Raw genomic sequence first — 21,498 nt, 5'->3', positions numbered from 1 at the left:
CTTAATGGAAGATGACCAAGGAGGACACCACGGTTGAAAGTACATTATAAAAAGATGAGACTGGAATTTGCCAAAATGCATTTTGACAAGCCAATAGTCAGCTAAAATGAGCCCTGATCTAAATCCTATTGAACATCTATTGAAGGAGCTGAAACATGCAGTCTGGACAAAGCACCCTTCAAACTTGAGACAGCTGGAGCAGTTTGCTCACAGGAGTAGGCCAAAATACCTGTCGACAGGTACAGAAGTCTCATTGAGAACTACAGAAATCACTTTATTTCAGTGATTGCCTCAAACGGTTGTGCAACAAAATATTAATTTAAGAGTACCATCATTTTTGTCCAGGCTAGTTTCATTACTTTGTTGTTTTTTTGTTTTTTTTTTAATGATTTTGTTGAACCACAATTCAAAAGCCATGTCTGATTTTCATGAGTTAATTATCAGTAAATTTTTTATTTATTATTACTTTTGTCAGTTTCAAGTTATTTCAATGACCACTGTGGGTTTTTCTTTCTTTAACAGAAGGGTACCAACAATTTTGTCCATGTTTTTTTTTTTTTTTTTTAACATCTGTCAGTGACAGCATCTGGTCGCTCACTGTTGTAGTTATTTATTCCAGTTTGTAGAGATGCTTGTATTTTAAGTTAAACATAGGGATTACAGATTATCAAGGCTTCTTGACTTTTAATCCTTTGCTAAAAATGGATAATCACTGCAATAGCAAAACAAACAATGATAAGTTGAGCAGCTACTTAAACTGTGAATGAAAAATTTCAATTCAATTTTATTTATATAGCACCAATTATTCAAATTGTCTCAAGACGCTTTACAGAACCCATATGCCTGAACCCCGAGAGCAAGCCCTAAGGCAATGGAGGGAAGTTCGTATTCCCCTTTAATAATACGGCAGCACCTTCTTTCAAAACAGTGTTTGCTGTGATGATAGTGTGTCTTTTTTCTCATTTTAGGGTTTAGTGCTCAGAATAGACATTGGGATTGAACCATTGTACCAGTCTGAAATAAGAAGGGAAATAACAGCATCAGCAGCAAAGTCTTTGCACTTCTGCTTGGAGTTGTGTATACTCTCCTGGACTCAGGAGATGGACCTCTAGCTGTAGAGCTTAAAACCTTTTAAAGGGCAGTCATTTAAATATTTTGAAAATCAAAATTTCAACCTTAGAGTGTTATTGGAGAAGATAAGACTTTTTTTTTTTAACTTCTGTGACATTTTTCTAAGTTTTTAATTTTCATATTGAAATTTAAGGTCAGTGAAGTTACCATATATGGTTCCGTGGCCGTTAAAAAAAAACCCAAAACATTTCAAGGAATGTATATGTCATCACTTAGCCCAACTACTCAACTGTCAAATGTGAGTTTCATCAACTAACCATGGTTAGTTTTGACCGCAAATATGGAAGAGGACCGAGTCGCATGTCTGTCTTTTTCCAACTTTAGAGAAAAGAGAACGTTTGATCCGTTCCAGGTCTCTGCTGATTGTTCAAATGCCACGATGTAGTGTGCTGTAACGTAGAGTGATCTTCACTGATTAGCTGGGTGAAAACCACATGCTTCTCGACCTCACTGAGAGGCGGAAGCAACGCCATACTTAATGTGTGGGGAAGTTACTAAATATGATCACTTGATGAAGGGTTAAAATGTTGCTTTCCTTCTGTTTAGCGAAGAAATGGTCTCAATATCAAGCTATCCCCACACCAACATTTTCTAATGTGACTTATCCTAACAAGCGTGGGTTTTTCCACATATTCTCACTCAGGCACTTAGTCCTTTAACCCTTGGATGCACAACATGGGTCAAAAGAGGCCCATATTCCATTGAATATGGGTAGCTTTAGACCCATGTTGCTCATCAAAGGGTTAAGCATGTAACAGGTGAAAAACAATACATAAACTGCAGGGATGAGAATGACAAATGGAAAAAAACTCTGAAACACCCCCCCCCCCCCCCCACACACACACACCCCCCCACCCCCCCCCACCCCCCCGCATTGCAATGCGCGTTGCCGAAAGATGTCGGCGGCGGGATGGCCATCACGGCGGGCGGCCATCACAAGCCTCGGCTTGCAACGCGTCGGCCGCTTGCCTACCCCTACCCCCCTACAATTTTCTCAACGGATTTACGCGATTCACAAAAACTATACTTTCGGCGGAAAAAAACTCGGAATTCCACGGATCCGCGGAAAATTCTCATCCCTGAAACTGACACCAAAACTTTTTATTTAGGCATTGCAATGCGCGTTGCCGAAAGATGTCGGCGGCGGGATGGCCATCACGGCGGGCGGCCATCACAAGCCTCGGCTTGCAACGCGTCGGCCGCTTGCCTACCCCTACCCCCCTACAATTTTCTCAACGGATTTACGCGATTCACAAAAACTATACTTTCGGCGGAAAAAAACTCGGAATTCCGCGGATCCGCGGAAAATTCTCATCCCTGAAACTGACACCAAAACTTTTTATTTAGTGATATTACTCTTTCTGTAGAATGCACTGAAGTTTTCAGATTTCTATTGCAAAGTTTTATAGTTGAACACAAACAAACAAACAAAAAAACCCCGGATCATTCCAACCTCTTTATGTGTTTATTAGCGATAATACAGTGTTGGCCTTTTGACAATTATAGAAAAAAACAGAAAACAACAAGACAGCAGCTTCTGATTGGTCTGTGTTTTGGCTCTGATGTCTGTTTTCTTGTCCCGTGACATTTGTGGGTTCTATCCTCAGATGTCAACGCAAGTGTGAGAGGGAATAATGTGGGTTTAGAAATCTATGTTGGCTTTCAGAAGATGCTTGACAAATGACAGGCTTTTTTTCTGAGGATGTAACACTCCTGCTGGCTGTGGTGCTTATTGCCCTCTCACAGTCAAACACCCAAAAAGCCACACTAGGTTTTAATAGCTGTGGTCCAGGGCTATGCCTCATGACCACACCATGTCAGGATCAGTGCAAACTATTCAACAATATTAAAATGGTATTTTTGAATGATGACAAAAATAAATAAAAAGCACCTTATAACCCAAAAATAATACTTTCCTACTGTCTGCATTTGAGTTAAATTCAGTCAACATGTCCTGTTCTGCTGGGTTATTTCAGCTTGGACACCAAATAGAAAACCTGAGTTACAAACTGGAGATAAAGACTAAAAGATGTGACTGTTTACCAGGCAATAAGGCTGCTGTTTCAATTTGGACAACTTTATAAAATCTCTTTCCTGTGAACCCTCCAACACTGCAGAAGTGCAATACGACATGACTAGAATACCCCGTTAGAAAAGATTCATTGGATCAGTTTCATCTGATACAATGATCCTCATTACAAAACGGGATTCTCTTGGAAAAGTCAACATTTCAACATTAATCTTGTCCCTTCAGCTTTGTATACACAATCAGTGGATGCATGATGAAAGGCAGTGGTTTCTAGCAGTCATGAAACCAGAGAACAAAATAATGCTGTTTTACCTCGACACCATATACTCAATGGAGCCAATCACACCCATGATACTATGAAGAGCTGAAGTAAAACCTTAACTTTAATGTTGTGGTCCAAGTGCACTACAATATCATTTGTATCAACTCAAACAGATTAAAAAAAAAATGCCAAAAGCAAGGTAGTCTGACAATTTAAAACAAAGCTGGAGAATGCAAGGACACCGTAGTTACAGTGGAGAACAGTCTGTCATCAGTTAAACACCATCTTTTCCTATGTAAATAAACTAAATATAATCACTGACAGGATTCAAGTGGCACAGCCTGGACCACATCTGTGTTTTAGTCATGTGGCAAATCCAAGCACTTGATCTTCACATTAGCCTGTCATGGTTAGTTAAATCCATTTTTAAAATGTCTGTCACTACTGTAAACGGACTGGGAAACTGAGCATTAAGTGGAACCTGCAGGTTCATGTATGTCTAATGATGAAAACCGAATGAGGACATGGGCTATACTGTGTACTGCCTGCTTTAGGATGCTGGCTACTCTGTTTGTCTTCTGCCTCCTGACCAAACATATACAACCCCTTTTAAAACTGGACTGTTTTACAATCATACTTGTAGGGAATGTGGAGACGTGTGCATCCGTATTTGTGCATGTTAGTCCTGTATCTAGTCACACACTCCATATCCAGAGTCTCACTCTGTGGACTTCTATCCTCATATTAAGGCTGTCTGACCCGTCCTTTATGCCCCAAACCTGCTAGTCACCAAGTCCGCTAGATCCACAGCTGATGTATTCGGTATGAGCCTCATCCAACACACTGACCGCCAGCACACAGACTGCCCAGTGCTTGTGAGAGGTTGGCAACAGATCAGGAGGAGGGAATTCATTGATCTTTCCAAACATTGACCAACACTTTAACAAAGATCTCATGTTGCACAATCTTCTTTTTTTCCATGGAACAGGAGCACTGGTAAGATCAGCTAAAACCTTGTAGCTCTTTCAGTGTGTGCTGCTGTTGATTCCAGATCAGGTAGTCCAGTCTAATCCAGAGCTAAAAGGCTCAATCACAGACTCCGGTCCCAGCTGTTCTGTGTAGTATCTGCCTGTGTTTGTGTGAGCAAGTGCCCTCAGCTCCAGCTGGTACTCTGAAGTTCTTGGCGGAGCCAGGACGGCAGTGGTTGACCCAACCGATTCAGCAAACGCAGCAGCTCCATGTTGTGCTCACGATAATACTCTGCCAGAAAAGAACGCATCTGCACACACACAAACACACACACGAACACAGAGAGATTGTGAAAAGTGAGTGATATGGAGAACTACAGCAAAAATGACTACCATGATATGCTTCTGCCTCTTTGGACAAAAAATCTGTCATTTAATGGCAGCGTTTCTCAAGTGTTGTTGTTTTTAACTGGTGTAAATCCGATCTCACTGATAGAGAGTTTTTAGTAAGGACAGAAAATTCCTCATCTTTGAGCTATAGAATTCAATTTGGGGTTAAATTTTAGGCTTGACACTTCTTTATCTGTATATGTTACCCTTTGGAAATGTCATCAGGAGACACAGCATCAGTTTCCATAGCTACGCTGATGACACATAGCTGTACGTCGCCGCATCTCCTGATGATCTCAGGTCCACTGATGCCCTTTTTAACTGTATTTTAGACACTAAACCACTGATGGCAAAGGATTTTTTACAGCTCAGCCAGAACAAAACTGAGGTCCTGGCCGTTAGTACTGAAGCTCAGAGAGAGAAGCTTAAATCACAACTGTAAGCACTGGCATTAAAGCCATGAACAAGTTAAAAACCTTGGAGTCATCTTGTACTCAGCAATCAATTTTGAGGCCAGCATTAAAAACATCACCAACATTGCTTTTTCTCATTCAAAAAACACTGCTAGACTGCGAAAAGTACTCTATAAAACTAATGCAGAGACACTAGTACATGCCTTTATTACATGCACTATATTGCCAAAAGTATTCACTCACCTGCCTTGACCTGCATATAATAATAATAATAATAATAATAATAATAATAATAATAATAATAACAATAATAATACATTTTATTTATAGGCGCCTTTCAGAACACTCAAGGTCACCGTACAGAGGAAACACAGATAAAAACACATTCAAATATACAGTATAAAATGTAAGAATTTTTAAAAAAATTTAAAAGAAGAAAATTTAGCAATTTTAAAACAACAGAAGGAGAAGGAGGAATGGAAGTCAAAGTGAGTAGGCTTGTTTGAACAGGTGGGTTTTGAGATTGGATTTGAAAATGTCCAGTGTGTTGATGTTTCTGATGTCAGGTGGGAGGGAGTTCCAGAGGCGGGGGGGCAGAGCGGCTGAAGGCTCTGGAGCCCATGGTGGTCATGCGGGCAGGAGGGATGGTGAGGCTGAGGGAAGAAGATGATCTGAGAGTCCGGCTGGATGTGTTTATATGGAGGAGTTCAGTGACAGTGAACGTAAGTGACATCCCATTCCTAATCCATAGGGTTCAATATGACGTCGGTCCACCCTTTGCAGCTATAACAGCTTCAACTCTTCTGGGAAGGCTGTCCACAAGGTTTAGGAGTGTGTTTATGGGAATTTTTGACCATTCTTCCAGAAGTGCATTTGTGAGGTCACACACTGATGTTGGACCAGAAGGCCTGGCTCTCAGTCTCAGCTCTAATTCATCCCAAAGGTGTTCTATGGGGTTGAGGTCAGGACTCTGTGCAGGCCAGTCAAGTTCATCCACACCAGACTCTGTTATCCATGTCTTTATGGACCTTGCTTTGTGCACTGGTGCACAGTCATGTTGGAAGAGGAAGAGGCCAGCTCCAAACTGTTCCCACAAAGTTGGGAGCATGGAATTGTCCAAAATGTCTTGGTATGCTGAAGCATTCAGAGTTCCTTCCACTGGAACCAAGGGGCCAAGCCCAGCTACTGAAAAACAACCCCACACCATAATCCCCCCTCCACCAAAGTTTACACTTGACACAATGCAGTCTGACAAGTATCGTTCTCCTGGCAACCGCCAAACCCAGACTCGTCCATCAGATTGCCAGATGGAGAAGCACAATTGGTCACTCCAGAGAACGTGTCTCCACTGCTCTAGAGTCCAGTGGTGGCGTGCTTTACACCACTGCATCCCACGCTTTACATTGCACTTGGTGATGTATGGCTTGGATGCAGCTGCTCGGCTATGGAAACCCATTCCATGAAGCTCTCTGCAGAAGCACTGTTCTTGAGCTAATCTGAAGGCCACATGAAGTTTGAAGGTCTGTAGCGATTGACTCTGCAGAAAGTTGGCCACCTCTTGGCACTATGCGCCTCAGCATCCGCTGACCCCGCTCTGTCAGTTTACATGGCCTACCACTTGGTGGCTGAGTTGCTGTCGTTCCCACACACTTCCACTTTCTTATACAGCTGACAGTTGACTGTGGAATATTTAGGAGCCAGGAAATGTCACGACTGGATTTGTTGCACAGGTGGTATCCTATCACAGTTCCATGCTGGAATTCACTGAGCTCCTGAGAGCGACCCATTCTTTCACAAATGTTTGTAAAAGCAGTCTGCATGCCTAGGTGCTTGACTTTATACGCCATGGAAGTGACTGGAACACCTGATTATTTGGACGGGTGAGCGAATACTTTTGGCAATATAGTGTAGCATTAATACATCCGGACTATTGCTTTAACAGCATGCACATGCCAGACAATGAGGCAAAGTGACAGAGTAAGATGTAGCTTTACCTCAGAGCTCATATCTGGGTACCTCCTGCCTTTACTCTTCCCCAGACATTTGGCTCGACCTCCCTCGACTCGCTGACACCAGAAGCCTTTGCTTTCATCGTACCTGCAGACACGGTATGTCATTTTACAATTCAGCAAACACCTTCAACATGTGATATATGGAAACATTGCTTGGTTTCGGGCATTTAAACATTTAATTGTCCCTTTAATGACATAGGTGCTCTGTATGAATAGTGTATGGCTGCTTATGTCCATGTGAGTGTTACAAACATTAGAGCCTGGGTGTAGTTGAAGATGGGCGTGACTCCAAGAAATCTCTGGATTCCCTCCATTGCCAGCGCTGGGTTAGACCGCAGCAGGGCCCCGTCCACAATGTGCAGCTGAACATATGCACAGAAAGAGTCAGTGTCATCCATGACTCACAGCAACAGTGCTGGTTCATATTTCAATGAAAGAAGGAACTATAACTGCTTCCATGCAGGGAAAAAGCTAATGATATATTTTGAGCTGTTAGGACCAAGCTAGACCTCTTCACGCACTACCAATTCAACTTGAACACCTGATTAAGCAATAACATACAGTAATTATCAGGATGATATCAAACAATGATTTCAGTGGGTAATACTGTGCGCCCACCACACACAGAAATAAATGCATACAGAAAACATTCCATAAGGATTTTCTCTGCAGCAGCATCCAAGAGGAAATACTGACCTCTGACATATTTGACTGATGTACATCATGTTGGACCTTATGATGATATAAGTGAATTAAGATGGATGAGTTGAAGCTAATTATAATACCTACGTTAAGTCTCTTTAACTTACCCTATTTAACTGGAATAACATGTTGGTCACTGTGCTGACTTGTATCTACAGCAACAAAATCCATCCAGTCCCTCAGCTAAGTAGGTAAATATTCTGTCCATACTATGTTATATAAAGTGTTACAGCTGTAACAGGGTCAATATATAATTGAGGGACTTTTGAAGTCCATGGAATATATCTTGCATACATTTTTATTAAAAGTAAAACAATTATGTTTTTTATGTTCATTATAACCATGTCTTTACAAATTCCATAATTATTTATGATGGAAACAATCACTTATTAATAAAAAATGACCTGATATCACTAAAATGTCAACTAAATAACCATCTGAATTTAATAACAACCACCTTCTAATTAACTAAAGAATCATAAAATGAGCTTATTCAAAAATAGTTTTGATTGTGTTCTTTTTATTAAGTGGAGATAATCATGACAGATATTTCTTTTTTTGGCAATATATCAAATTTGATATGGAAAATAATAAATTGTATCTGTGTCAAAGAAATCACTTTCAACTAAGTTACACATTATAAAAACACCTCGCAAGGAAGTGTGTTAATTCCAGATCACATGACCTGCTCTACATGAAGTCATTTCCTCCTGAAGAAAAGACTGGCAAAACTCCAAGGCTTTCTCAGTTATTTAATATAAAGTAGTGTGTGAGTCAAGTGTAGATTTATCGCATATCAACAGGTTTACTACAATATCTTTAGAAATAATTTTCAATTTCAATTTTACTCAATGGTATATATAATATTTAGAAGAATCTTTCTCTAAAAATGCCATGTGGTGTTTGATTGTAGGCAGCAATGCTAATTTACAGGCCTGAAAACCGTAAAAATGTCAACTATGATACCTGTCAACAAAGTTACAAAAAGTCCCGCAAATATATATGGACCCAATAACATTATAGTTGAGTACATGTTAGCTATATCAAAGAATTAGCAGTTTCCATTCAGCTATATTTGACTACGATGCTGCATTATTCCGCTCTTTAAAAACGATGGCATCATTAAGTCCTAACGGTTAAATGCATAGAAGTAGCAACTGAATGTTTGCTGGGTAATGATTATACATTCCTAGGTTGCTACTGGTCTCCAGAGGATAATCATATAAAAATGGTGTCAATATTAAAAGAAATCATAACTCATAGAAGTTATTGCTACATGTCTATTATGTTGGTCCCAGAGTTGTTATTGTGAAGGATGTTGTCCCTAATGCAACTATATTTGCTATGTGCATTGGACTTCTGCGTGGATTATGTTACTCCCCCCCGGTGACAGGTTGTGGTATTTCACTGAGCTGTACTCTTGACACTGTTTTATTGGTCAGTATAGTTGCATTGTGTTGCTACAGGTTTGAAATAATTTCCTAAGTAGAAATGAGGCATGGCCTACATGTGGGGAGTCCACTCTTTATTTTCTTCCCATCTAGTGGCCTAGAAAGCAGTATTTTTGAATAGGAAAGAGCATTTGAATATCTAAACTGAGAATATTACAAAGGGAAGGGCTACTGTTACACAACTAGAAACGTAGCAACTTTCAAAGTTGGTGCACAGTGCAGTATTTTGTACTTGTCCTAAAATACAACAAAGAGTGTGTTTTATTTGTACAGAATAGTAATAATATCTGGTATGGATTTGAAGTCACTGGACAACATGACATGAAAGTTCAGTGAAACTACTGTAGTTTGGGCCAAGGGCTCGGCGGTCAGCTAACCATCCTCTGACTGCAAACACTGGATGGAACAGAATAATAAGATGGTTCTTGATTCACAGTGGTCTGTCAAATATCCAACCTAAAACCAGCTTCACAGAGCTGCATCCTGCTTGCTTAATCCTGTGTGCATCAGTCACTAAAAGAGCACTATCAGTTCCATCTTAGCTGGTAAATTACATAATTAGACTTGCAAGTTTGAAACTGTGGGGAGATCTCTGAAAGGTGGTGTCGTAAACTCAGAGTTCTGATTCAGCATTCTTCCACAAAACAAACACACAAATGACCATAAAGCAGCATGTGAAATGAAGCAATGTAGGACTACCTCGATAGAAACCTGCTATTGACTGACAGTAAAGTTTTCCATTTAGACAAAGTAAATGCCAACTTGTTGCAGTGCATGTTAGCAGTTGTAGTGCATTACCTGGCTGGGCTGATAGTGTTGCAACCAGCGGTCGAGGTGGGCAGCATAAGCGCCAGGATTAAGGCAGCGTCTCTGAAGGGCCAGCAGGTCCCTGGGGGCTGAGGGGCCGGCCGTCACCACATCATGGAAAGTGTTGTTTAGGGCTGCAGGATCCTGGTGGGCCCTTTGATGCTGGGGTCGTTAACACACATGAAACAGTATAAAAAGGGGCTTCATGAGGAGCATGTACAGTCTGACACAGGAGTTAATGTGTGTTCGATTGTATCAGCAGAGTAGATGAACTTGTAGAGTGTGATGGTTGTCACCTGGTACCAGGAGTAAGCCCTGTCAGATGGGTTGATGAGCACTGCTAGGATTTTGGCTCTGGGTAGCAGAGCAGCAGCTCTTTTAGGTGCTGCCTCTGTGTCAAAGTAGTTGGCACTCTTTTCAAACATGAAGTCTGTGCTGACATTGGAAGGGAATGGGAAGAAGTCCATGTACCTGAGGAGAACATAGAGAGACCAAATAAGAAAACATTCCCATCAATGGACCATTTCATTCAAAGTTATTGACTGAGGTCTTTCACGTTGGTTAATCCAGGACTTAAATAAGTTCTTTTAAGCTCTGGTTTTATGTTGGATGTTTGTTTTTTTTGGTTAATCAGTTGTTCAGTCTTTTGTGGGTATCTCTGCCCTGGCAATTGCATGTAGGTTTATTCCTGAAAAGCTTGTACTACGAAGCAAGTTCAACATACTGAAGACATCTTTTAGTTTTCTGGCTTCCCTCCATCTAACAACCACAGCCACATGAAGCTGTTATCAATGCATGTTCTCTGAGTGTGTTTACAAGAAAGGGTTGGTGCTGGTTTACAGGTGTATATTTATCATTAGAAGAATGAACTACTATGCTAAAGCAATATGAGGAGTTTTAAAACATACCACAGGCTAAAAGCAACACAGCTGTGGCAACCAAAGTAGTAAAGACAGCTGACAAAAAACTGTTGACTTTCACTACTCCATCATACTAAAAGGTTTTAGTTTTGTTAAGTTTGAGAATTATATTACTCTACAGAGGCCTGTAGAACAATGAAAGGGCTTTGGCATCACTTTCAGTTAAAAAAAGGAAAAAAAAAAAAAGATTACCTTAAAGTCAGTAGGAGATGACAGATTACACAGTGACCCTTTCAATCAATTTATTTCTCTTAAGCCACTGTAGGCACCTTTTCAGCCCCCCACCTCCCTACCTCCTTGTTATTAAAGAATGTCTGAAAGCAGTTTACAGCATGTCTTTGTTTTGTCTTTACCAGTCGATCCCATTGTCATAGCTTGCCCCACTGAAGAACTGGATCTCTTCAAAGGTGGTGGGGCTCGGGAAGGAGCTGGTGATTGCTGGGTGGAGGCTCAGGAATGAATGAAGCGCTGTAGTGCCTTTGAGTAAAGACATTTATAACAATGAAAAGAGAGATATAGACTAAGATGAAGATAAAAATATCGATGGAGTGCAGTACCTGTTTTTTGTGGTCCAATGATGAGGAACCTGGGGAGTCTGTCACAGGTCTTTTCTTTAGACCAGATATCTTTGTGTCTCTTGTCATGACAAGGGTTCTGAAAAATAACGCAGTTTGCTTATCTTTTAAATAAAATCTAGTAGTAAATTAATTCCACAATATGTTTTAATTCCAGTGGTCCTGCTACATGCATTGTGTTTAATGCTTAATTGATATACTATGACTAAACTGCTGATTATGATGTAAAGTCTGAAAAACTGAATTTTAACACAAATCTCAAAAATACATTTTGTGCAAAAATAACCTGTAGATTTTTTAAAAAACTAAATAAAAATACCCACTTGCCAGAGTGGGTCTCTCTCCTCTGGGAAGATCTGGAAGTATTTCTGAGCAAGTTGGATGGGGGGTAATGTCTGCAGCCTGAGGTTGGTCCAGCATTGAACAAACTTCACCAAAGACTCAAAGGTGTACAGACCCAGACGATCATTGCCATAGTTAGACAGGTGGGTCATGAAGATGCTGACCTGAATTGAGAAAGCATAAAGAATTTTTATTTTTTAGGTTTACCTGGAGTTGTTGACAGAACAAGTTCATAAGCTCAAAACAGTAGGAGTCAAAACTGGCGAGGTGATGACCAACAGTTGTTAAATTTACCGACTAACAACTATGAACTTAACAGAAAGCAGTAATAATTCTCAAAAAGTAATAGCAGGATACATATGATTGGCTGAGAAATGATCAATATCTCTTAATGTGAAAACAAATTTAGGAGGAAAAATTATCACAGACCAGCCCTTACAAAATATTTGTGACAAATACTTAACTATTAAATAAAACCAACTCCGCTTGCTTGAGATTGCGAACTCAGACACAGTGGAAAGCTTTAAATTCTCCAGAAATCCTGGACTATGCCAGGAATATTCACTAAAACGATTAGAGCTCAATCTGAAAGTAGCTGTTATATCTTGGAAAAACTGCCCAATGTGTTTTTCTGTGTTGGACGCTTCTGCACAGACTGGCGTGACCCTGTTATAGTATAAACATATACTATAAATATAAAGGTCTTAGTATAAATACACAGGTTTCACAGACTAACATGAAACACTTCATAATCCTACTGGTACTCACAGTATACATGACCAAACCCTGAAGCCTCCACCCAGACGACAATCACAGTGTGATGATCGGGGTGGTTCCCTTTTTGATGAAAGCATGGCATTTTATATTTATGTTACTCTATGATTGTACTGTCAAAATGGCTTTTACTGTCCAAAAACATGCTGAGGTTAGTTGGTGATTGTAAATCGTCTGTAGGTGTGAATGTGAGTGTGATTGTCTGTCTCTATGTGTGGCCCTGTGATAGACTGGCGAGCAGGAGACACCCTGGACACCCTAAGTCAGCTGGGATAGACTCCAGCCCCCCACGACCCCAATGAGGATTAAGTGGTGTATAGATGATGGATGGATGGATGGATGGATGTTCATATTGCCAGCTGCAGGGAGGGAAAGTAGACCACATTTCCTAAACAAGAGAAAATACAGGGTATCCTCTAAAGTCTTGACACATAGGAAATCTCATTAATTATAATTTTTTTGATTCCACAGGTTAACTATGGCTTTGTCAAAAGAAGAAAGAGTTGAACTGGTACTTTTCAGTGGATGTGAAGGATGGACATATTGAAAGATAGCAGATTAATTTAATGCACTAACCGTCCGCTGCTGATTCCATACAAAATTTAAATTCTTGAAACTATGTATTTTTGCCAATGTGTCCAGACTTTAGGGACACCCTGTATAGAGCTACTGGTTCATGCATATATGAAAATTCATACTAAAATGAAATGTTGTATTTGGTTATAATAATAATTATTCATGACTACATCGGAGTTCTAAAATGCACAGCTACACACAATTTTGCATTTTAATGTTAATATGCCGCTGGTTCAAGTCTCCTCAGCTTATTGCATTCAAGTCTCAAGTTGAGTACAAGCTGTTTTGCCTGTCTTTGTGTGCAGAAAAAATGCTTTTCTTACAGGGTTTAGCAGGACAGTGAGGAAGAGCTCTCCTCCTCTGATGCTCTTGTCCAGCTCCTTTGAACCTCCTGGGTATTCATTATAGAAAATTGTATGGGTAAACAGACCACACGTCTGCCTGGGTAACACCTAGAACACACGAAAAAATCATTAACTGATTGATGTCTGTCTGCGTGCAAGTCCAGAATCTACAAGTACTGCTATATTCATGACCCTCCAATTGACTGCCAACTAGAGAAGCCTACATGGTGCATATTGTACTTTCTGTATATCCCCACAGTGCAACAAAAGGGCAGGGATAAATTTTAACTGTCCCTGCTCACTAAATGGTCTTGGTTGGAAGGACAGTTTTTTTCCCTCCTGCAAAAAGGACTCCTCTAGTTCTGGAATGTAACTATGCACCATGCTTCTGAATGCACAGGTCTCTCTTTTTGGCTAGAAGTACTAGTTTTAGATGTGTGACATACTGCTGACACTAAACTAAGCCTTGTTACTGCTCTATACCAAAAGCAAATTTCAGTCACTTTGTGTGGTGATTCATTTGAAATCAAGTAAAGTGGGGCTGCATTGTCATCTGCCAAGACTCAGTGGTGTCTAGCAGAATGGATGTGAAGGGTATTTCAGCATTTATATACACACAGCATTGAAATATTTCAAAAATTACAATAATATAGTCCATGGGTCCGTTTCACGAAGCAGGTTCAACAAACTCTGAGTTTAACCCTGAACTCTGAGTTGATCTACTCTGAGATAGAAAACTCTGAGTTTTCGGTTTCACAACGGCTGATTTGAGTTGGTTAAATCAACTCGGAGTAGTTTCACCCGGAGTTAAGTGCGTGCACCACAACTCTGAAAAGCCAGTATCAATGGAGCGCCGATTCGACGAGTCACCATGGCAACGGGGAAGCGGAGGACTACACCGTTTGAATTGGAAATCTTAATGCGCTTATATAGCGAGTTTGAGCACGTTTTTAGAAAGAAGTGCAACACCTGCAGCTGCAAAAGAGAGGGAGACGGTGTGGGAGAACATTGCTGCCCGGGTCAATGCGTAAGTTTAAATCACAATAATATTACAGGAAAACTGTTTGAATGGTAGACTATTAAGTTATTTCATTTAGGTGCAATCCTGTGGGGGAGAAGCGCATGTGGCAGGAGCTTAAGATGAAATATAAAAACATTTTTAAAACAGGTAAGAAGTCGGCATAATCTCATGGAGCTACCTCAGTTTGATCATGTTTTACATTGTAAAGTAGCCTAAATATTAAGTGGCTGTTTGACTGTGCAGTGGTTTTATCCCACACATAGCCTAAATGTCTGCATCCATATCATGTTCTGTTAAATAATTAAGCCTATTTAAAATGACAGACTTCTACTCAGCCAACTATACACACACACACACACACACACACACACACACACACACACACACACACACACACACACACACACACACACACACACACACACACACACACACACACACACACACACACACACACACACACACACACACACACACACACACACACACACACACACACACACACACACACACACACACACACACACACACACACACACACACACACACACACACACACACACACAGAGCCTTGATGGTTCTGACAGGTTTATGTCCAGGGAAAACCACAAAGATGGGTAAAAGTCATTTCAGGGCCAGGCACACTTTTCTGACCGTCCTGCATACAGTTGTCTTACTGAAGTGCTCTGCATCTCCTACATTATATAAAAAAACTTCCATTTGCAAAGAACTGCAGCACAACACACAATATCTGCTGGGATGTGAGAGCATAACTGTGGTTGGTAATGTTGTAAATGTAAGGACAGATGAGGTTGGATGTAGATTATGAACTGTGACGTAAAACGGTACCGCTCTAAAAGATACTTGTCGAGAAATGCGAGAGCATCTATGCGCGGTCTGATAACAATCTCCTGACGAATATTTAATTCTCTGTGCAGTAATGCTGCTCCTTCATCTACTGGATCGTTAATAAAAGGATGTCATTTTGACACACGGCAGAACTAGACTTCGCCAAAACTCGCCAGCTGACTGAATGAATGAGGAAATCAAATGGCGTGTGTGGCTGAAAGAGGGCGGAGACTGAGAGAAACTCGAGGTTTACTGAGAAAAACCTGGTCCCGGCAGGTTAGAGTCATAGAGTCTGTTACTACGGTAACTGACCGAGAGCTTAAGTTACCCCTCTTTGTGAAACAGGCTAGAGTTACCCCTCTGTCTCGGGTTTGAGTTACCTCCCTTTGTGAAACGGAAAACTCTGAGTTTCCCTCATTTCAGGGTTAACAAACTCAGAGTTTTCACTAAACCTGCTTCGTGAAACGGACCCCATGTGACTCAAGTGTATACAAAAAACATAATGCGCACAAATGTTACAACTATTTTATGCACAGACAAGGACTGAAATTATGCTTTATCATTATCATTTTCACATTTACCTCCACATTTGACTGAAACTTATAGGAATATTACTAAAAGGCAAGTACTGATCAAGAACAGCGGACTGACCTGGATCCCATTGTGGATAAAGCCACGACGGTACCGAGCTGGCCTCAGATGGGGGTATTCCTCAGTGCTGGTCACCTTGATTCCCCAAACAGACTTCCAGGCTTCATAGAGTTGGGTGTGAACTGGGTAAACCCCAGAGTGGTGCGGAGCTACTGCATAGCCCATATCTGTTGGGATGCCATGCTCCTGGAGAGAAGGAGGTGGAGCGAGAGGTCAGGATGTGATCACGTGAAGAGACAGCAGGGAGACAGACAAGAAGTGAGTAAGCGAGTAAAAGAGCAAAGAGCCAAGCATGAAGATAGAGTGAATTAAACATAGTCAGCCGGATTCTCCTTGTTATTGCATTGCAGATGATAAAGTGGAAACATGTTTAAGTCACGTGTTTAAAGTATACAGCCCCTCAATTCAGTACTTTGAAGTCCCTTTGGTAGCAATTACAACTTTGAGCAGTTCTTGGGAAAAATTTTAACAAGTTTTACACGGCAGAAGCCTGCATTATGAAGCAGGATGTGAAATTATCAAAGTAACTTCAGGTGGTTCACTTCTCACCAGGGTACATCACACTGGTAACTTATCCACTCCTCAGGAGCAAGTTAGGCTCCAGATAACAGATCAGCAAATATAAATGCACAGAAACTCTCAATAAATGTCATCCACATTCTTAGAAGGGCCAGTGGAGTTTGAGTTTTTTGAGCTGGGAGCAATGTCAAAACCATTTAATTGCTATATTTGCTTTTGTAGAGCGATATAATGTTAAAAAGAAATACGAATAAAACATTAGAGTCTGACAGCCTGAATGTTTACCTTATAAGATCTGCAATAAGCCTACTTATAGATTTGCATTATGTTTTACATTTGTCCTTTACTTGCTCCAAAAACTGTGTAATAATACCAAGCAGCTAAGAGAATAAGTCATACAGCCCCATGAACAAGACTTAATGTGAGAAATTATCGTCCATGTCACCATGAAATTATTAATTTTTATAATTTATTGTATATACTCTTTTTCAGAGTAGTATTACAAGAAAACATCTGTAATTTTGCAATTCAATATATTCATTAAGTCTGCAGTTTTTTGGGTTTTTTTTGCAATTTTTCTTCCTGACCTTGGCTGCGGCAGCTGTGTTGCTTTTAGCCTGGACCATATTTTCAACTCCACATAGTGGTTTAGAAATATGGTTTGTGCTTCTTGTAAGAAATACATAAAGTTTGACACACTTTATAGCTGTCTATGCATTGTGAGAGTCCGTCTAATAAGTGCTTTGAATAATTTTTTTTTAATGTTCATTTCTTGTCCACACTGTTAGAGACTGAACAATTGCAGCTGAAGCCATACAACTAATTAAGCTTTTAAATACAATATATAGCTGTAAGTATGGTCAGAGCTACTTGTGCACTAATAATTTAGTAGTGATATCTACTAGTCTGTTAATATTTACCGTCTGCAGCATTTTGTTTCACTGTAGCTGCTGCAGTTATGTTACTATCAGTCATTATTTGCTTAAAATCTTAGCATTTTTCTGATATTATAGTTTTATCTCCCTTTGTAAAATATAAAACCTGGGTTGACTTACTGAGCTTATAACCAGTTTAAATGAATCCACATAACGAAATGATACTCTGGGTATATTTAAATTGCGTCAGAGTACAGACTCCTGGGCAGCCAGCCCATGAGCAGTGCCTAGGTGCTGCCAGACAAACTACTGTATCCTAAAAAACTAGAACATCAGAATAAAATGTAATAATTTCAATCAGTTATTTAGGAAAGTGAAAATTGTATATATTCTAGACTAATTACACAAAGTGAAATTTTTCCAAGCCTTTCAAGCAATTTGGCAAACACCAACTGGGCTGTCACATGCTTTACTCTTTCTACTGGAATGGCGATAATTGGTTTGACCTGTTACACACAGTTGAGTCATTTAACCTCAATTCACCAATTTTTTAAAAAAAAGTTCACGCTTGACCACCTTATATATGTCAGATTTTTTTCTGTGCATATGTCAGTAAGTAAAACATGTAAAATTTTTGGTCTCGGGTTGTCACTTTGAGACTAAAACATTTATCCATTCAAAAGTACATCTACAACACAACAGGTTTCCATAAACAGAGAGGGTCTAACAAACTACACCAGAGAGATGCAGATGTTTACTGCAGAAATACAAACACTTGCTGTTTTGCCAGTGCTGTTTTGACAAATAATTACTCTTCAAAGCTGACATTTGTTAGTGTAACAAAGCTGCAAACCTGAGCAAAAATCTTGTTGAGCCTCATCTGTTCAGCCAGCACACTGACGTTGTGAAAGAGGTGAGGCTGCATATGGCTCCACATGTGAGGAAACCACCAGAAGTCCATCCTGTGTTGCAGCAGCATGTCATCTCCCTGATCCTCCTCATCAGTGCCTGAAAACACACACACACATGCATGCATACAAACACAGAGACAGGGACACACAGTGTTATTAATATGACCTGAGGCACATTAAACAGTGTTTCATGACTGTATGAAAGTAGAAATGCTTCTGTAATCAGTTTGCTCAATTTTTGTGCCACAGCAATCTCTGGTCCCATTTTAAAGGTCAAATGGGATTGGTAATTATTTTAACAAATGTGTTCAAAAAACAAAACTGAAAAATACCACAATTAATGCTTAAGGGCAAAGGTGCCTTGAAGATTAAAGATGCAGGATTCATATGGAAATGGAAAGAGAGGAGCTTGTCCTCACTCATTACCATTCAAGACCAGTGAGCAAGTCTGTTAACCCAACTTCACAAGAACATTTAGAACAGTGTATTTAAAAAAAAAAAAAAAAACACTTTCCAGAAGGAAAAAAAAACACTCTCCTTGGATAAATGAACAATTAAATAAAATCTACTCTTATAACCCTATCCGTGACAGACTGGAATGTTAATTATTAGAGCAGAGATGATGAGATAAATGTCCTCTCTACAGATCCAAATCTCCAAAGCTGCGGCATAAGACAATATTTGAAACAATAAACTGTGCTGATACACTAATATCAGATGCTCCATACCTGTGTGATAGAACTTTCCAGAAAATCCCAGGTTGAATGTGAAATTAGGGACCAGTGCTCTCAACTTGTTTTGAGTGTTGAGCAATGCCTGTAAAAAGATGACAAACACACTATTGGCTCTGGTAAACACAGTAATGTTAAAATATTGTTGAAACCACCAGAAGCTCATACTTATTGAATGCAAACACTGAGTTTTTATTTAAGAAAATTATGGACCTTTACTATAGTTAAAATATCTAGGAAAATGGTATTGAACTGGGACTCGGTATTCAGACACTGAATATTAAATGACTCAGACCAGATCAAGGGCCAAAAAAAAAAAAAAAAAACTTTATCAGGACATCCCTAGAAAGTAAAGGTCCACTATTTCACCATCTGCTCTCTGTGTGTGTCTGTCGTTGGCTGTGGAGCACGTCAACTGTGTACAGATGCTTTTGGAGATTTTTCAGCAAACACAACTGCTTGTGATAAAACAAAAACATTGCTATGAGCAGACAGAGTCAAGGCAACTCAACTTTACCTCTGATCATTTGTGGTGTCTTGTGTAACCACTGCTGACAAGATTAACCTACCTCCACATCAGACACCTTCATACGGGTTCCCTCCTTGCCAACAAATATATCATCCACGTCCACCAGAATATGACGGTCCAAGGACAAACACAATCTCTTTCCTGTCAGGTAGGCAATGGCATCTACAAACACCAGTTTGTGAAGCCAATAGTTGAGATTATTTCCAAAGAGAACTCGTTGAATGCCATCATGAAGCCCCAAGTCCTGGACCACTGTGGCATGGAGGGCCCGTAAAGGGCTGGGTCCAAAATGTACCAGTACCTCAGAGGACTTTGTGCTGGCCAGAAGCACTGGTTCATAGGTAGAGTGGTTAGATTGGAAAATGGTCCAATCATCCCCTGGTAAAGAGCCCTGCTCCACTTGATTGGGCTTGGTGATGTAGAGTAGAGGAGCATTGGGGTTGATGCGGTAGTCCCTGAGTCCCAGGTGTGAGTGCAGAAAGAGAGGGAATCCTTTGAGCTGTGCGCTGAGAAGTGAGTTTTCATTAGCTTTGAAGAAGCCAATGACACCTACTCCATACTCAGCACAGTACTTGTCTAGCAAGTCACGGTTCCATGCATCCAGATTGACATATTTTAACACATTTTCATAAATGATTAATGTGTAGCGTCCACGGTTATGCTCTGTCAGTGTGGGCATATCACCTTTACCTGGAGCTATCTCTGTCCGGTAGTGGAAGCGACTTGACTCTAATATGGCTACAATCTCCTGGCCCAGCTGAGAGTAGATACTCTCTACAAACACCAGAATCACAGGCTCTGTTCTGGAATTGTCCATCGCCTTCACGTGTCTTAGTCGTCCCTGGCGTGGGGGAAGGAAAAGAGGTGCCCTCTGGCCACCTGGCCCTTTACCAGCAGCCCCAGTGCTCAATCCTGGTGACATCCCCCCTCCTCCACCACAGTCACTGAAGGGTAAAGGGGGGGCCTCCTTGATTTTGGGGCTGTTGGAGACATAGTAAGCTAGGAAGGCCATGGACAGCAAACAGAAGATGATAAGTGCCAGGATGAGGCGGTGAAGCTCCAGCTGGCGTATACCTCTCATTAGCTTCCAAACACCTAAGCCACCACCCACCATGGTGTTGGAGGGTAGAGGCAGGACTGGTAAGCAAGCAGCACCAATGAACAGGGCAGTAGAGCAGAGAGGTGGAGGAAGGGTGAGAGGAGAGGGGAGTGGAGGAGGAAGATCGAGCAGTTGATACTGGCACTGAGCTGTGCTGAAGAATAGCCATTTACACTAGGTCACCATGGCCAGCATAATCCATTACCTGCTGTCTACTTCTAGCTCTGCAGTGCAAAAACACTTTCAGCTAACTGACAGAAAGATGGGAAGAAGGGAAAGACAGATGATTATTTAACTGACTGGAAAGGCAGTTATCAGGAGATTGCAAAGTAAGAAATGGAAGTCGGTTCAACAACAGGTAACACCAGCACAAGTGATTTCTGTCTGAGGACCAGATGGGTCCTAGCTATAAGGCCTGACGTTCAACCTCAGCTGCCTGCTGCTTGGGTAGATCTCTTTCTCAAGCAGCTGTGCAGGGGTCTCTACATAAGGATGTGTCCATCTGTAGATGACTTTGTAGTCTTTGAGCAGTGGGAGTGGTAGTGCTGGTAGTCTGTTCTTCGGGGTTGAACCCCTTCAGACCATCTCGACAGGACATCCCAGAAAAAGACACCTAG

The 21,498-nt window shown here is 40.7% G+C and overlaps 1 protein-coding gene across 2 annotated transcripts in view; it reads right to left on the bottom strand.

Annotated features, from left to right (window-relative positions):
- Positions 1-2,574: 2,574 nt before the first annotated feature.
- ndst2a (N-deacetylase/N-sulfotransferase (heparan glucosaminyl) 2a) overlaps positions 2,575-21,498 on the bottom strand; it is a 34,642-nt gene continuing 15,718 nt past the window's right edge. For both annotated transcript variants that reach the window (XM_023262807.3, XM_035944730.2), the window contains 13 exons: positions 19,823-21,494; positions 19,251-19,338; positions 18,465-18,619; positions 16,218-16,403; positions 13,676-13,804; positions 11,984-12,166; positions 11,643-11,739; positions 11,439-11,562; positions 10,462-10,636; positions 10,157-10,327; positions 7,458-7,567; positions 7,188-7,290; positions 2,575-4,701 (listed from right to left, as the gene is read on the bottom strand). In XM_023262807.3, coding sequence (XP_023118575.1) covers positions 4,576-4,701; positions 7,188-7,290; positions 7,458-7,567; positions 10,157-10,327; positions 10,462-10,636; positions 11,439-11,562; positions 11,643-11,739; positions 11,984-12,166; positions 13,676-13,804; positions 16,218-16,403; positions 18,465-18,619; positions 19,251-19,338; positions 19,823-20,896 — 2,721 coding nt within the window. In that variant the 5' untranslated portion in view covers positions 20,897-21,494 and the 3' untranslated portion in view covers positions 2,575-4,575. The remainder of the gene's footprint in view (positions 4,702-7,187; positions 7,291-7,457; positions 7,568-10,156; positions 10,328-10,461; positions 10,637-11,438; positions 11,563-11,642; positions 11,740-11,983; positions 12,167-13,675; positions 13,805-16,217; positions 16,404-18,464; positions 18,620-19,250; positions 19,339-19,822; positions 21,495-21,498) is intronic.

Source organism: Amphiprion ocellaris, chromosome 16 (genome assembly GCF_022539595.1).
Source record: "Amphiprion ocellaris isolate individual 3 ecotype Okinawa chromosome 16, ASM2253959v1, whole genome shotgun sequence".
In the NCBI taxonomy this organism is placed as follows: domain Eukaryota; kingdom Metazoa; phylum Chordata; class Actinopteri; family Pomacentridae; genus Amphiprion; species Amphiprion ocellaris.
This window is presented reverse-complemented; position numbering and strand designations above follow the sequence as displayed.